The sequence below is a fragment of the Nyctereutes procyonoides genome, unplaced genomic scaffold (genome assembly GCF_905146905.1).
Source record: "Nyctereutes procyonoides isolate TBG_1078 unplaced genomic scaffold, NYPRO_anot_genome, whole genome shotgun sequence".
Lineage (NCBI taxonomy): Eukaryota > Metazoa > Chordata > Mammalia > Carnivora > Canidae > Nyctereutes > Nyctereutes procyonoides.
Window position 1 is genome coordinate 5,046,338 of NW_026575036.1, and position 16,236 is coordinate 5,062,573.

The 16,236-nt window shown below is 33.7% G+C and overlaps 1 protein-coding gene across 5 annotated transcripts in view; it reads left to right on the top strand.

Annotated features, from left to right (window-relative positions):
* Positions 1 to 16,236, top strand: part of PDE3A (phosphodiesterase 3A) — a 326,710-nt gene that overhangs the window by 181,983 nt on the left and 128,491 nt on the right. For all 5 annotated transcript variants that reach the window (XR_008663571.1, XM_055318766.1, XM_055318764.1 and 2 more), the window contains exon 2: positions 12,553 to 12,603. Coding sequence is in view for 4 of the 5 variants with exons in the window: in XM_055318766.1 (XP_055174741.1) it covers positions 12,553 to 12,603 (51 nt within the window). In the remaining variant the exon portion in view is untranslated. The remainder of the gene's footprint in view (positions 1 to 12,552; positions 12,604 to 16,236) is intronic.

The following is a 16,236-nucleotide window of genomic DNA, read 5'->3' on the forward strand; positions in this document are numbered from 1 at the left end:
GGATGTAGACATCTATGCTACCTTACACTTGAGCTAAGAGAATATCTCCTGGCCTTAAAATAAATTTTTTCAAACAACGTTTAAGAATTTGAGGACAAAATGGACATGTCTTGTTAAAACTTACTAATTGCAGAAAGTAGAACTAAAGTAATTTTGGCTATGCCAAGTTCAGAGGAAAAAGAAGAAACCCAAGGGATGTGTAATGGAGTTGGCATATATTGTCTCAGCCACTTAAGGGAATCTGTCCTTTTCTCTCCAACCCCAAAGTGAAGCTGTTTGACGAGGAGGAAGTAGCTTGGAAAATGTTGGGAGTTATGTCATTTTGCTGAAGTTTTTTGGCACTAATGAGAAACATGGCTTAGCATTGAATAAGACTTTTAAAAATTCACAAAAGCATTTTTGGAAAAATGTCACTTTCACATTGAGAGGAAGTTGTAAAAAATTAATTCAATATTTTATGTCATTTATAAGACTTAAAATGAGTTCAATTTTTTAAGTAACATGAGTTGAGATTTATTTTTAAAAGTCATGCTATTGACTTTTAAGACCATTTCTAAGAAAGATAGTGTAAGTGGAGAATTTTCCTCTGATTTAGTTTGTTTTGTTGTTACATAAGGGCGTAAAAACTAAGTAGTAATATAACTATATTTTTATAGGTCCACAACTGTTAAACTATTTGGGGATCAAAGTAATTTTCCCACTTTTTCAGTACACACTGTTAATTTTATTGCTTTTACATTAAAGAAAGTGTATGTTGTTTATACCACACACAATACATAAAAATGTTTGATTTTAAAAAAGGGGGAAAGCCCCTGAAAATATCCAATGCAAGACCTCATGAATGTTGAGTTAAAGCTTTTGCTACAACTGAGATTATTTCTGGATTTTGCTATTTTCCCTAGGATTTCCAAATTTTTCTTCTAAGTAAAGATCAATTTTATAGATTAGTTTCATGAAGTTGCCCTGGTGGATTTGACTGACTTTTAATAATTTTGGAGGGAACATACATTGAGTCCTTTCAGGAAGCATTATATAAATGGAATCTGAATGTATATGGGGAAATTGAGACATATTAGCATGATCCAGACTAAAAATGTCATGTAAAGAGCTGGAAAAAATAAACAACACCCCTGTTTTTAAAGATTTCTGTTCAGTTACACAACTTGGCAAAAATAATCCAAGAGGTAGTTCAACAAACTGTAAGATATTTAAGGTTGCCCAGAGATTCGGGTTTCACTTGAAGTAAAACTGATAAAGTTAATCACTTTAGGCCATAATGCCTATTGACTATTTTACAAGAAAAATGCATTTGTTTTGTTGCTCATAAAGTTAAAGCTTTTTTACTGTGATCATTTTAGGGATATTTCCATGGATTTTTTTGTTTTGTTTTGTTTGCTTGTTTTTTCAGGACATTAACTATCACTCACACTGGAAATTTGATTGTGTTTCCAATTAGTAGATGATATACCTGAAGGTTTTTTCCAGGTTGAAGAAACATTAGCATAGCTTTTACCTAGCAGATCTTTTCAAGCCTTTGTTATTTGTGGTTCTCAGCTTTTTGCTACTCTTTATGACTCAGGAAGGGTAAACCATCTGAATTGTCCTTACTGCATGCACCACCAAGGGGACCTAGTAATGTTGTAATGGCACAGTTTGGATTTTCCAGTTGTTACACAGAAAATAAATCTGAATCTGATGCAGTTAACTCTGTAGACTCCATGGTCATGCATGTGTGTTATGTTACCATGAGGCTTGATGCACAAAGTTTTGTTTTATTCGTGAATTTGATCAGATTTTATAAATTGTGTGTTGGCATGGGTCAAGGGCTGGGTTTCTTCCATTCTAGTTTAATAGAAAGTAACCGTATATATCATGTGAATTATACTTTTAAAAAAAATCAGAATGCAATAGCACCTAAATAATATTATATAATTATTAATGGTGATAGAAATAATAGCTAACATTTAATGAGTGGTCCTTACTACTACTATACTAAGCCTTCTTTATGTAATGACTCATTTAATTCTCCCCCAAACCACATGAATTAAATGCTATTATGTGAATTCTAATGATATGAAACTGAGGCACAGAAACTTTTAACTAAATTTTCCAAGATCATGTGTCTAGTAAGACTGAATATCATGTCAGATGTGAGATTTAAACCAGTCAAGCATCCCCCTAGAACCCGTGTGTTTACCACTGTGCTGCAATTTGTTAATAGTTCCGAAGGTACTTCAGCATCCTGTGGTGCCTCTGGCTTGGCAATATCAACATTTGTTATGTTTACATAGAGCATGGGGCTCTAGATTATTGTGGGTACCCAATAAATATTTGTTGAAAAGGTGTATGAATAAATGAATGAGGGTATGAATAGAGCAATGAATAATATGCACTAAAGAGATGTACTAGTAGAATTTGGTATAACTTAACCTCTGAGACATAATTTACTATACATTTTGAAGTCATTCTATAGTCAAAATTTAAAAATATGGTTAAGGAACACCTGGGTGGTTCAGTGATTGAGCATCTGCCTTTGGCTTGGTCATGATCCCGGGGTTCTGGGATTGAGTCCCACATTGAGTCCTCGCAGGGAGCCTACTTCTCTGCCTGTGTCTTTGCCTCTCTCTGTGTGTCTCTCATGAATAAATCCATAAACTCTTTAAAAAAATAAAAATATGGTTAATACCCATCGCCCATTGAGCACTGGGTATTATATGTAAGCGATGAATCACTAAATTCTACTCCTGAAACCAATATTATACTATATGTTAACTAACTAGAATTTAAATAAAAATTTGGAATAAAAGGAAATAAAAGTATGATTAATTTATAGTATTTACATAGGATTTTCTGAAAAATTAAGTTTTTTTCCTGTTCCACAGTTCTGTTTTAAGATTTTATTTATTTGTTCATGAGACATGCAGATAGGCAGAGACCTAGGCAGAGGGAGAAGCAGGCTCCCTGCAGGGAGCCCAATATGAGACGCCATCCCAGGATCCCAAAATCATGACTTGAGCCAAACACAGATGCTCAACCACTGAGCCACCTAGGTGCCCCTGTTCCACAGTTTTCAAATAAGGTGGAGACTAAAGAGTGGAAAATGGATTTTAGAGAAATAAATCTGTTACATTCATTACTACCATGAGTTCCATGAAGACAAATCAGCTCCCACATCCTTTTCTTTATCCTTACCAATAAGTATACTTCATTGCTCAAGATGTGATATTCAGATGGGACTCAGTAATTCCTCATTGTTTGAAAGTAATACAGTAGGAAAAATTGTGTGATTATATGCGATTATATAAAGTACATGAAAATAATGCATAAGAAAAGCATTTAGAAACCTGTAAAAATAGTTTCTCAGAATGTTTCAAGGAAAATTGTTAATATTTTGATTTTTTTAAAGATATGTTTATGTCTTTATTTGAGAGAGAGAGGGAGAGAAAGAGAGAAAGAGAGTGCAAGCAAGCACACAGAGGGAGAGGGAGAAGGAGACTTCCCACTGAGCAGGGAGCCTCATTTGGGGCTTGATCCCAGGACCCTGGGATCTCGACCTGAGCTGAAGGCAAACGTTTAACTGACTGAGCCACCCAGGCGCCCCTATTAATCCTTTTTGCAACAAAAGTATTCTATGATCAAATACTTTTGGAAATGTTTAGTTGAATTATGTTCCTCTGTTTAAGAATTCCTCAAACTCTAACAATGCTAGTATATATTGGGACTATCTAAGTAGAATTCTATTTTGCAGAATTTCACAAGCTTATTTTACTTTATTGCTGTTTCTTTATGAAATGTTGCACTTTTTAAGCACAAGACTGAAGTGATTGCATTATTAGTAGTACCAAAAATGGAAATTAGTAAGAGTGCCAAAATTTACGTAATCAAGATAGTCAAGATGTAATACATAAAAATAATGGAAGGTTTGATTCATCAGTGGCTACACATAGGTTTAGGGTAATGATCGTCATTGTGATAACAGACAGAAATAGAATTATGGAAACACAATCAGAGTGTAGGAACATCATAATTATCAGAAATAGATGAAGGATTTGCAGTAAAGGCTGAGATTTCAAACTCCAGAATATTTGGATTTCTTTCTATTTGAAGTCTTCTCATTCCCTTGTGTTTATGAAGTTTATACTAGATTGGAACGCTAAGAGTCAGGATCAGGGATTTATTCTGTGCCAAGTAGATGGAATTTAGGTAGTTATTACCAACTGTGAAGAAAAAAAATCCCTTCATTTCAGTCATTCAGTGCTTTACTATTTCCAGGCTCTCAATGCTAAGGTTTCTAGAGAATCTTTTTAAAAAAATTTTTCCTGCTAATTTGTCTGAAGATTCAAGATGAGGAAAATAGGAGAAAGCTAAATTATTCAGGGGGAAAAAAAAAAAAAACGTATTTCGATCCTAAGAAAGATCCTTAGGATCCTTGAGGCATGAAAGGCTGGGACCAATAAGCTGAAAAAGACTTCCTTCCCTTGCCCCACCCTAAGAGTAAAGGGTAAGCAGTGGTGACAACTGTCCTCACCTCCCCAGTTCCCCTTCACCCAATACTTTGGATGTATCTGATGAATATTTTTGTGGCTTTTTGCAATATTTTGTGTAATGTAACCATGTCTGTCTCCCCCTAAAATCTTGGTAGTATCTCCATCACTGACTCATACCTCACAGAGTGGGATGGATTTGCGGTGTGGGTGATGTGATGAAGTGGTGGCAGTGCAAGGAGGCTGTGGATAAGAACTGAGGCTGCTGAGAAGTCCTATCTGTTTTACCCAAAGGAGGCTAAGGGAGTCTCCCAGTTTGTAAATTTAATTATAAAAGAAGGCTAAATCTTTGTCATTATCTCCTGCATTAGGCCTTTCTATGCCACAAACCCTAGGGAAGGAGTCTGCAGGGCTGGGGAACAGTGTGTGGGAGCCTCAGGGATTCTGTTAACACCTTTGGCCTAAGGCCCAAATCCAATAAAGATTTCGGTGTCCCTTTCCTGCAGAGCATAATATCATCTTGAACTTCTTAGCTCTGTTAATAACAAGGGGAAAAATAAAAAAAGCATAAAGGGTTAAGAGCAGTTCCCTTTAATAGGACTAGACAGGAACTGAGGTTGTGGAGGCTGTCACAGAGCTTCCCAGGCCAGGGCACTGCCATCTAGGAGACCTTGTGGGCAGGGTAGTGAGCAGTCGAGGCCATCTTCCCACATAGAATCCTGGAGAGAGAAAGCATACATAAGTAGTGAAGAGATGATAAAAATGAGTTTGCCAGGGAAAGAATCCAAAGGGAACATGCTAATGGTAAAGACAAGCTTTAATTTGCTTATCAGATTGAATGTTTCATGCCTTTCCTAGTTAATGGAGTTAAAAGGCAGCCCTGCTCTTATGTATTTTATGGCTCTTGAAAAAATGTATAAAGGGAAGACAAATTTGTGCTTTGTGATATAGCTAATCTAAGGACGCCCTTGTGGAGTGTGGGAACCATTCCATAATTTTTTGTTGATTTGAATGAAATTGAAGAAGAGTTTGGAGAAGAGAGAATTCCTGGTCCCCTATTGCTCTACAGAATGTACTTTGCCATTTCTAATTAGTGGAGCAAATGATCAACTTTTCGATTATTATTCCATACCAGAGGAAGGGAGTAAATACCAAATATATACCTATGGTTAAAAAGATCCAACCCTTTTTAAAATTTTAGCTTAAGGATACTCTATTTCTCTTCAAATTAACCACTTCTGCTCCTGTCTCCTGATCTTTTTATCTTCTGTTTCATCTGTGTGCCGAGCCTCTGCCCCAGATATCTGTGTACAACTCTCACTTTATACAGTTCTCTCATAAAAATGTCACTTCTTCAGAAAGGACTTCCCCAATCTCTAGTTTTATGAAAGCAGCCCTATACCCAGCCCCTACCTGCCATTAGCCACTGATTCTCCATCCTTCACTGTAAGCTTCTGTGTAGCTTTGTCATTACCTGGTTTGTTTATTCATGTATTATATGCCTCCTTTTGCTTGAATCGTAAGAGCCAGGTGATCAGATATGCATCTTGGTTTGTTCATTGGTGTGTAGGTTGTGCCTAGAACAGCTCCTTGAACATAATAGGTATACAATAAATATATGTTAAAGATTTATTTAATGAATAAATGATGCGATGAAAGGAGGTTATGGATTAATTTTTATATCCTTACATGTACCATATGTAGTATATATAGTGTACCTATATATAATAGCATATATTACAGTGTATATTATTTTTATGTTTTCAAAAATATGCTGTAGTAATTTTCAACAGGTGGAATAGAAGAATGGTTTTCTGGAAAGGAAGGTGAGGATGACAGTGTTACTCTTGCTTTCCACTGTTACCTTTTATCCTACGTAAAACCCCTCGCCTCTTTAAGTTCTTGCAAAAGATTTTTCTTTTTACCTCTCACGGTTCTACAGCTTTTTCATCTCTTTTCAATAATAGTTATGGTGAAATTTTTCTTCCCATGAACCCCCTAAAAGGCATTCTTTTTTACATTAACAAACAAAAAATAATGGGAGACTATAGCTCAGGGATAAATACAGAAACAAGAAAGTATTTTACCTACAGGAATATATACTTTTGACTATCTGCATTTCTCATGCTATTATTAAAAATACCTCTGCTTGGATGGAACCATTTTGTTTCCATGCTGATTTATCCTTTGCTTTCTCCTGTGAACTTTTTAAATTTGGTGTTTGGCAGCAGTTTTGTTTTCCTTGGAACTAAGTACTGTGTAGCATACTGTTAGCTGAAGGCTGTGATGTAGAAACGTATTATTAAAAGTAAAAGAAGAATTGATTCCATAAGGATGAAAATGACTCTGTGTCAAGGAAGTTAGGATTTTCAAAATGCTTTAAATAACAGATTGTGTTCTTTTAAAGGAAGTATACTTTGTTTCCTAGAAATACATTTAAAGGTCTCCATTTTGCCTATCTTGATTAATGAGAGCTGGAGAAAAAAAAAAAAAAGATACTCTTCTTTAAAAAGAGAATTCCTTCATCAGATGGAATTTCTTTCTTTTTTTTTTTTTTTTTTTTTGGTTTTACATTTGTAGGCATAACCTTTGTGACCTTTATATCCCCCCTTCTTATTAAAATGCCTTTTCCCAGAGGAGTAATCATAGTTAAATAGTTCAGAAGATATTTTTTGTAGGTGAGGGACAATCTTTTTTCTTCCTGAATTAATAAGCAGGCATATATTCTTTATCAAATAGAATATGTTTGGATATCCTGTTTTTTTTTCTTTCATTTTCCAGTCTTAGTATCTCTTTCTCTTACATTTCTAGAAACTTTATATAACTAATAAAATCATAAGCATTCCTTCTCCAGAAAAGGTATCATACCATGTTAATGAACTTTTTCTGTCTCTTTTCTCAGAATGATCTGGGTATCATGCTGCTATTCATTTGTCTTGAAAGTTGAGCCCAGATGAATTCAATTGCAAAAAGAAAAAAATACCTATAATTTCTGCTTCTGTTCCTCACGGTCCATGACCCATTTTTGTCTTTTATCTAAGCCCTTCAAAGTGTCAAATACCTACTCTTGTCATCTGTAACTTTATACTAATCCTACCTGCTTGATTCATAGGATGTTTTGACTTTCTCATTGGTATCTCATCAACATCAGTTTGAAATTCTGAAATTCACTGACTTCATTGTACAAGTGTCCTTTTCATTATTTATTATGACTAAGCAATTTTTTTTGTCATAATCATTAGTCAGGAGAGTGGGGCTAGTGAGGTGTCTATGTACTTCCTAAAACATTTAGCCCTGTGGTTCTGCTTTAACACGAATACTTACCTGTGGCCAAATGCTTCATTTTAATTTAAGCACTCTATAGTATTAAGTAAGTCAGGCAATTTATCACACGATGGATGATGTTTTTAAAAGGATAGTGAAAACATTGTGGTTATTTTAGTCTTTGGTCCGTGATCTAAGGACAGTGCTATTATGACAGTAAGATAAATTCTATGTGCAAATAAGATAAAAATTCATGTGCTATCCTGTGCTCAACTTCCCTACTCCCTATCTCACCCCCATCTGTGCCAGGTACGCAATAATCACAGAGAGAGTGGAGCCCTGAAACTGTCCAGCAGCCCCCACCATCTCTTTTTCTGCCCTTAAAAAACAAATTATGGAGAATATTATAACAAACCCCATATATTCAACACTAAAATTATTAATGTTAAATTTTTATTCAGATTATTTATTTTCATATCATTTTATTTAAAAACAGAGCCTTTGTATGATTTCCTCGAGTTCAAAGGGAAAAAAATCTTGTTGAATTTCCTTTGACTCTCTTTCTATTGAATATAGAACATTATGGTATCTTGCTTATCATTTCAGAGTTTATTGCTTTTTGGATTTTATTTCACATAGCATGTAGATTTCAATAATTTCATTACTTTGAAAAAAGTAGTAATGGTGTTTAAAAATACATTTTGAAATATTAACACATGGCTGGTCACTCAGACTTGTAAGTATAATAATGATATTAATATATAATATAAATATATAATAATAGAATAAAATAGAATGCCTTTATCCTAAATTACTCTCATTAGTCTATTGTATAATGCCAGGAAATAAATCTCTCTGATTTATATGTAACACATTTGGCAAATTTTGCTATGTTATGTTTCAAAAAATCAGATTTAGAGAGTGAACTTTTAGAGGTTTGTAAGTTCTGGCTTATAATGATCAGGTTTATCTTCTTGTTCTGTACTAAGTGATCCCCCAAATGAATCTACATTTTGAAAGTTTTTGTTCTCATACTAGAAATCCTCTTTTTTTTTTTTTAACATTGTTAATGGTAAAAGACAGTGAAATGTGTGCTTTTCTTATTTTAGTTCTGATCTTGGAGAAATGTTATCTTTTTGACTCACTACCTGTCATTATCAAATATTCCAAGTCAATATATTGTGGATTATAAATCTTGTTTATGGTTTATTTACCTGTTTTTACTGCTGTACTCATAATAGTAGAATTTACTAAGTTATTCCATTAGTTGAAACTCATTAGTAAGAGAGTAATAGTCATAACAGTCTTGTATAAATTATTATTTTCTGAAGATTTAGATACAACAATGAGGGAGAGAAGATAACCCTTCTGCTTAAAAATTATTTTACTCTAACAGCATCCTATTCAAGCTTATCATCTGTTTAAACAAACAGAACAAATAAGCACCCCATCTTACTGTTATTTTCTTTCTCTTCCTATTATTGACAAAAAGTATTCCTAAGGTCTAAATAAGACAGGTGATTGAAAAATGTCAAGATGATTTTTGATAATTCTAGCGAACAACCAATTTAAACCATTAAATGGTCTTAATTTATATGTCTCTAAATCGGACTATTTCATTAGTTGATTAGTGTTTTAACTTTTATATAATCAACTTTAAATAAGTATTAATGAATATTTACTAGCAGATGTAATGCCATTAAATGCAGAAATTTAAAAAAAATAAAGCATTAAAGAAATACCAACTATCTAAGCATTAAATTTTATATGATGATTATCAGGGCTAATTTACCCAAAGTTGTATGCTAGCCAAATTATAATTAAATCATTTCACCGATTCCAAGGCTTATAATAATTGATCATCTTATTAAAAATGAGTAATTTAAAATTGCTTTGTTATATTTTTCACTTACTATACCATGAGCATTTCATGTGTAATTTTGTAAAAAGGCCTTGAAAGCCAAAGTCAAAATGCTATATTATATTCTTTTTGTATTCTAATTTAGCATAGTTCCCTTTTTGTTGGATAACACAGTGATTGACACGTAATTATTGAATTTTTACATTTTCTAGTTCAAAGGGTATGAATTTTTAAGAGTATGCAGTATGTATTAAAATTGATTATATATTGTATACATGTCTGTGTATTTATGTGTGTAATTATATATGTGTGTATATATCTATACACTACATACTAGCAATATATATGCATACTTAGTTCTCTAAATTCTACCAAATATTCAACATGATCAGATTGCTAATAGGCAAGAATCATGTCTTGTTATTGTTTATGTTTAATTTTTTTCACTTCAAATAAAACATTTGCCCAATATTGATTATTGATGTTAATTTTGTAAACTGTCTTTATCCTTTACTCTGATTATTTACTAGGGTTGCATTCTTTTCACCTCTTTTTTTAAAAGTATTTTGTTTCTTTATTTGAGAGAGCACAAGTGGTAGAGAGGGGCTGAAGGGAGAGGGAGAAGCAGACTCCCTGCTGAGCAAGGAGCCTGAATCTGGAGTCCATCCCAGGATCCTGGGATCATGACCTGAGCTGAAGGCAGATGCTTAACCCACTGAGCCACCCAGGTGCCCTACTTTCAAATTTGTAGCGCTCTTAGAGTACTGAAGATACTAGTTTTTACCTGCAATTTCATGGAAATATTTTGCTAGTGTGACATTTGTATGGACATTGAAGTTTTACGTAGCTGGATCATAATCCTCTGTGTGTGTGTGTTGTTTAGTTTGGAAAATCTTTTCTAGGGATCCCTGGGTGTTGCAGCGGTTTAGCGCCTGCCTTTGGCCCAGGGCGCGATCCTGGAGACCTGGGATCGAATCCCACGTCGGGCTCCCGGTGCATGGAGCCTACTTCTCCCTCTGCCTATGTATCTGCCTCTCTCTCTCTCCCTCTCTCTCTCTCTCTCTGTGTGTGTGTGTGTGAGACTATCATAAATAAAAAAAAAAAGGAAATCTTTTCTATATTTGAAAATAGTCTAAATATTTGGATTTTATACTTACCATTTCATCTTTTTATCTGTCTAGAATTTATTTATATTTGTGTGTCTTAGAAGATTCAGCTCTAATTTTTTTCTGAAGACTCTATTTTTTTTTTTCCCTCCACTTGTGGACTAATTCATCAGATACTCATTGATTTTTATACTTTCTTTTTACTATTTTGTTGCTGTATGTACTTGAGTTCTTTTCACAACTGTCCACTACATTTCACTTATTTATATATTATATATAATACATATATATTTTAAGATTTATTTATTTATTCATGAGAGAGAGGCAGAGATATAGGCAGAGAGAGAAGCAGGTTCCTCCCAGGGAGCCTGATATGGGACTCCATTCCCGGATGTGGGATCATGCCCTGAGCCAAAGGCAGACGCTCAACCACTGGGCCACCCAGGTGTCCCAGTATATTTTGAGTCTTAAATCATTGTTCCATAACTTGAGTTAAATTTTACAGCATGTTTTAATAACTGAGTAGGGTATTACTCTCTTCTAATATTTTCTGATTCTTATAAATCAGTTTATTCTCTCAGATCAAATTTATGTAGTTGGTTTTTTCAGTTTCCTAATCGAATATAAATAACTTTTGATCGAGATTGGGTTAAACCTATAAATTTGTGTGGATAGACCTGAACACTTAATTTTATTGAATTCAGTCTTCTTCTTCTTTTTTTTAAGATTTTATTTATTTATTCATGAGAGACACACAGAGAGGCAGAGACAGAGGCAGAGAGAGAAGCAGGCTCCATGCAGGAGGCCGGAGATGAGACCCGATCCTGGGTCTCCAGGATCACACCCTGGGCCTTGGGCAGCGCTAGACCGCTGAGCCACCCAGGCATCCCCGAATTCAGTCTTCTTAATCAGGACCATTGTATGGCCATCAGTAAGGTCCTGCCATTTTCTGTGCATGGTTATCAAACATTTCTTGGTAATGTGGAAAAACATATTACTTTTTTGTTGCTTTTATGAACAGTTTTTTATTATATGTACTAAGGAGTCATTGCTATTGTCTAGAAAAGCTGAAAGGTATATTAATAAGTTGAATAATCTGTCTTGTTTGTATGCTAGCCTATTAGAGATAGGGAGCTCTTCCATCGGGACATACGAGTACTAAGTGTACTGGACAGATGAATGGAATTTTATTTCTCTTGGTCAACATCTTGTATATTCTAGTTAAATGTTATTTTCAACTAATAAATATCATGCTTTGTAAGCAAAGTAGCTTAGAGCTATGACAATTATGTACTAGCTTGATAATGTGTCTTTTTTCCTGAAAATCTACATTTTGTGACCTTGGGGGGAGTATTTCACATTAAATCATTTGACTCCTTAGAACTCACATATTTTTGTGATATTATCAAAACAGAACTAAAAATGATTGAAATATTTTGGCCTTCTCATCGTTACCATTCATGACTGTGAATTAACCTATACTAATGATTTATTTAGCATATTTTCTTAAATTAGAAGCTTAATGGCATGTAAAAAGCTTAACTGTAGTTAACATGTCTATAGGATGTTCCTGACAAAGAACCATAAAGCTGTATATTAGCAGACTCTTTTTATCACACAGTGATATTAAATACCTTCAAAACAACTACTAGTTGAAATAATTAGCTATCAAACCAGAAGCTATTATTACTTTGTGTGTTAATTTATTCATGATAGCTATTTAATACATTCATATTAAAACATAGATTTCAAAAAATTCTTTAGAAGAAAGAGTAAAAATATTTGCCATATAAAATAAACATCATTGAATTTACGATAATTATTATATTATTTACAGCTCATGGGGCATTCAGAATGGGACCAGAAACGAGGGCCAAGAGGATCACAGGTAAGTTTGTTTTCCTTTCCTTTTTTTTTTTTTTTTTTTTTTTTGCATTTTGTTTCTTAACAGTTTGAGCCATGCTTGAGTCTTCTAAAACTCAGGCAATAACAAGTAGAGAGAGGAAGAGGCAAATAATCATGCCATTTGTTTTTATTTAAGTTAGCTGTGATTAAAGTCTGGTTTCAAATCCCAAAGGCAGATGCCTGTATATTCTTCCTGAGAGCTTTCTGGTATCCCAGATTGGTTCTGTTTATATGAATGTAGATTTTATATTCATCTTGTCTCTGCACAATACATTTTGATCAGCAACCCACTCTCTTGCTTTTATTCACTTCCTTTGATAATTTTTCTATGTATTTTCTTTCTTTCTCTATCTTCCTGTTTTTGGTTAAATATTTTGAAACATAATCAAAGTAAACCCTGAACTAATTACAGATTTTGTCTCTAAATTAACTGTCTTCGTCTTAGGGAAATAGAAAGATGAAAGGACCTATTATTTTTGAAAAGAAACAAATTCTGAACCTTTCTATATTACCAGATTGTTTTCATTGTCTTACTTTATGTCTTAGGCAAGGGGAAAAGCTTCCATGACGCATTTATGCTTTTTAATGACCTAATTAGAAAATGTGGATTTGTTTTGCTTCCATAATTACTTTGCCTGACAGAATAAGGGCTGAGTTTTACACTTAGAAAATTCTCTGTCCTCCTGGAGTATTTTGTGAAGAAAGATGAAAATCTTTAATATCCTAGCAGCCTGTGTGTTTACTTGTCTGTAGACAGCCAAATAAAAAATTGAGTGGGTGGGACATTTTTACCTCTCCTGCTTGCACTTTCTATTTGCTACCCAAAAATATGGCCAAAAAGAAAGAAAGTTGAATATGCAATATTGTACATGAGAATTCATTGTGAAATGTGAGATTCTCCTAGGTGTTTTACAAAACTGATGTGGACCAGTGCTGTCATTAAGTTTGCCTGGTAGTTATTTAATTTAGGTCCCTGTGAAAATAAAACCAATCAATCAGTTGTTTTTAGTTGAGATTTTAATAGCCATGGTTTTATTTTCATCCATTACAAACTTGATTAGTAAATAATATAAACCAGTCCAATTAAGTTAGTTGTCCAAAAGAATTTATGTCTTGCCTTCCTTCACTCTTACTTCCCTTTCTCCGTTTCCTCTGTCACACCTGCTCTCTCTGTACACACCTGCAATATTTTAAATCAGAATTTGCTGCAAGATTGGGAATGAAATGGTGAATGTATGGTAAAGGCTTTGTGGTTCCAAACCAATTAAAAACTAAAGATGAGCACAAGAAATTCAACAGTTCCTGATTGTTGCCACCAAAAACATTTTAATATGCAAAAAGTGCTATATATGTTTGTTTAAAGTAACTATTATTTACTCATATGACTCATTTGGGTTTTTTTCAAGTTTTAATTTAAATTTCAATTAATTATCATATAGTATAATATTAATTTCAGGATAACAGTATTATAATTCAACACTTCCATTCAAAATCTAGTGGGTGCTCATCACAGCAAATGTTCTCCTTAATCCCCATCATTTCACCCTTACCCCCACACCCTGTAACCATCAGTTTACTCTCTCAAGTCTGTTTCTTAGTTTGTTTCTCTCTCCCCCCCTCCTTTGTTTGTTTTGTTTCTTAAATTCCACTTATGAATGAAATCTTATGGTATTTGTCTTTCCCTTACAGACATTTCACTTAGCATAATATCTTCTAGCTCCATCCATGTCATTATATATATGTGAATATATATAATAAAATATATATTATATATATGTGTATGTATACATAAATAAATGCATATACACAATGGAATATTAGCCATAAAAAGAATGAAATCTTGACATTTGTAACCCATATGACCTATTTGAATATAATGTATCTTCGGGTTTGAATTTGTCACTCTGTCATTATAAATTAGAAAAAAAAATCATAAAAACACAATATTGCTTGTGTTAAATTTAAACATAAACTCAGAGTGAAAAAATTTTAAATTCCAGATATTGCATATATAGCTAAATAATGTTTGATCATATTGGAAAGCCTGAGATGATTCTGAAAAGCAACTGCATTCATTAGAACATTCTTGCATGAAATACCATTATCAACATCAAAGTTTGTCTTAGACTTTTCATTAGCTGAATAAGTATTTTCAATATGTATACCTTTGTCTCACTTTGATTCCTCAACTTAGATAAAAATTGTCAAGATAAAAAGCAAAAAACATACACCAAAAACTAAAAACAGTAACTACAAGAAAAACTGTTGAAATTTCAGATAAACAAATTAGGTAATAACTTCTTATCTAATTTTAATTACCCACTGAGGGGGAAAAGACACTGTATTTATGTTTTAGATCATTGATCCCTTATCTTGCTATTATTTCCTTAGGTAATATGTCTAAAGCCTTTTAGCCATCCAAAGGAATTTCAGGCCGACTGCATCTGAATACAGATTTCTTAATAATTTACCAATACTCAAACCCCATCTCAGTTTAGTTTAATTGAAGACAGTAACTTTTTAACCACTTACTCTGTGTACCGCACTGCGGTAGGTCTAAGTCATGAAGAGAAACTTGAGTTGACAAGGCTACTGCATTCCAAGAACTCACAAGTTATGTTTGGAAATACAGCAATTCTTGAATAGATATCAGACTGCCTCATATGCAGATAAGTGTAAAATTAAATATATAAACAAAATGTTATAGTAGTTTAGGTGGAACAGAGTATTTATTTATTTATTTTATCTAGTAAAACTATTTTTTGGCGTTCTTATCTGAGGTGAGCCTTCAGTATTGAGTAAGGTTTTAGAAGTGCAAAGGGAGGAAAGGGGAAAAGCTGGAGTTAGAGTCTAAACTGACAGAGTGTAGAACATGTTTAGACATATGTGAATTTTCTTTATAACTGCTTTGTCAACACTTACTCGGTAAGGATTGCTGCAGGAACTGCATAAAAATGAATCAGAGTGTGTCAGATGTTATTGATTAGACATGAGGAAGAAGTAAGGCAGTCAAGATTTTGAAATCTAGTGCTTGAGGAATTAGTGCCATTCATACAGACGAGTTTATAGTGAAGACAGTGAGTTCAATGTTAACAGTATTCAGTGAGAAGTGACAATGACAATTCTAAAAGGAAATTTGAGACAAGAACTTGAGGTGCCATTCTGGTGCTCTGTTGCCAGATTGGAGTTCTATAGTCAGTTGGAAATGCTAATCATGCATATGATAATTGAGGTATCTCGAGACATAGATTCTATAAGATGAATATGAAAAGGGAAAAACAAAAGAAAGACTGATTCTTGGGGAAGGCTCATTGGAAGGGCTGGAAGGAGCCTGGTGGAAGAATTAAAGCATGTGGATGTTCTCACTAGGAGACCAGTTGAAAGAGAAATGATACAGAATCAAAAGTAGGGTACTATCAAGTTAGACTAGGAAGAGAAAGGTTCAAGGAAACAAAAAACTTGGGAAATGTGTTTCAATATAGTGATAGCAAGATGTTAGTGAACTTTGAGAATGCCATTTTGATCAAGAAGTGATGGAAAGCAGAATACAGAAATTAAGTGAGTATTATAAGATAGAATGTTCTTTTGGAGGAGTTTTGTTTTAGAAGAAACATGG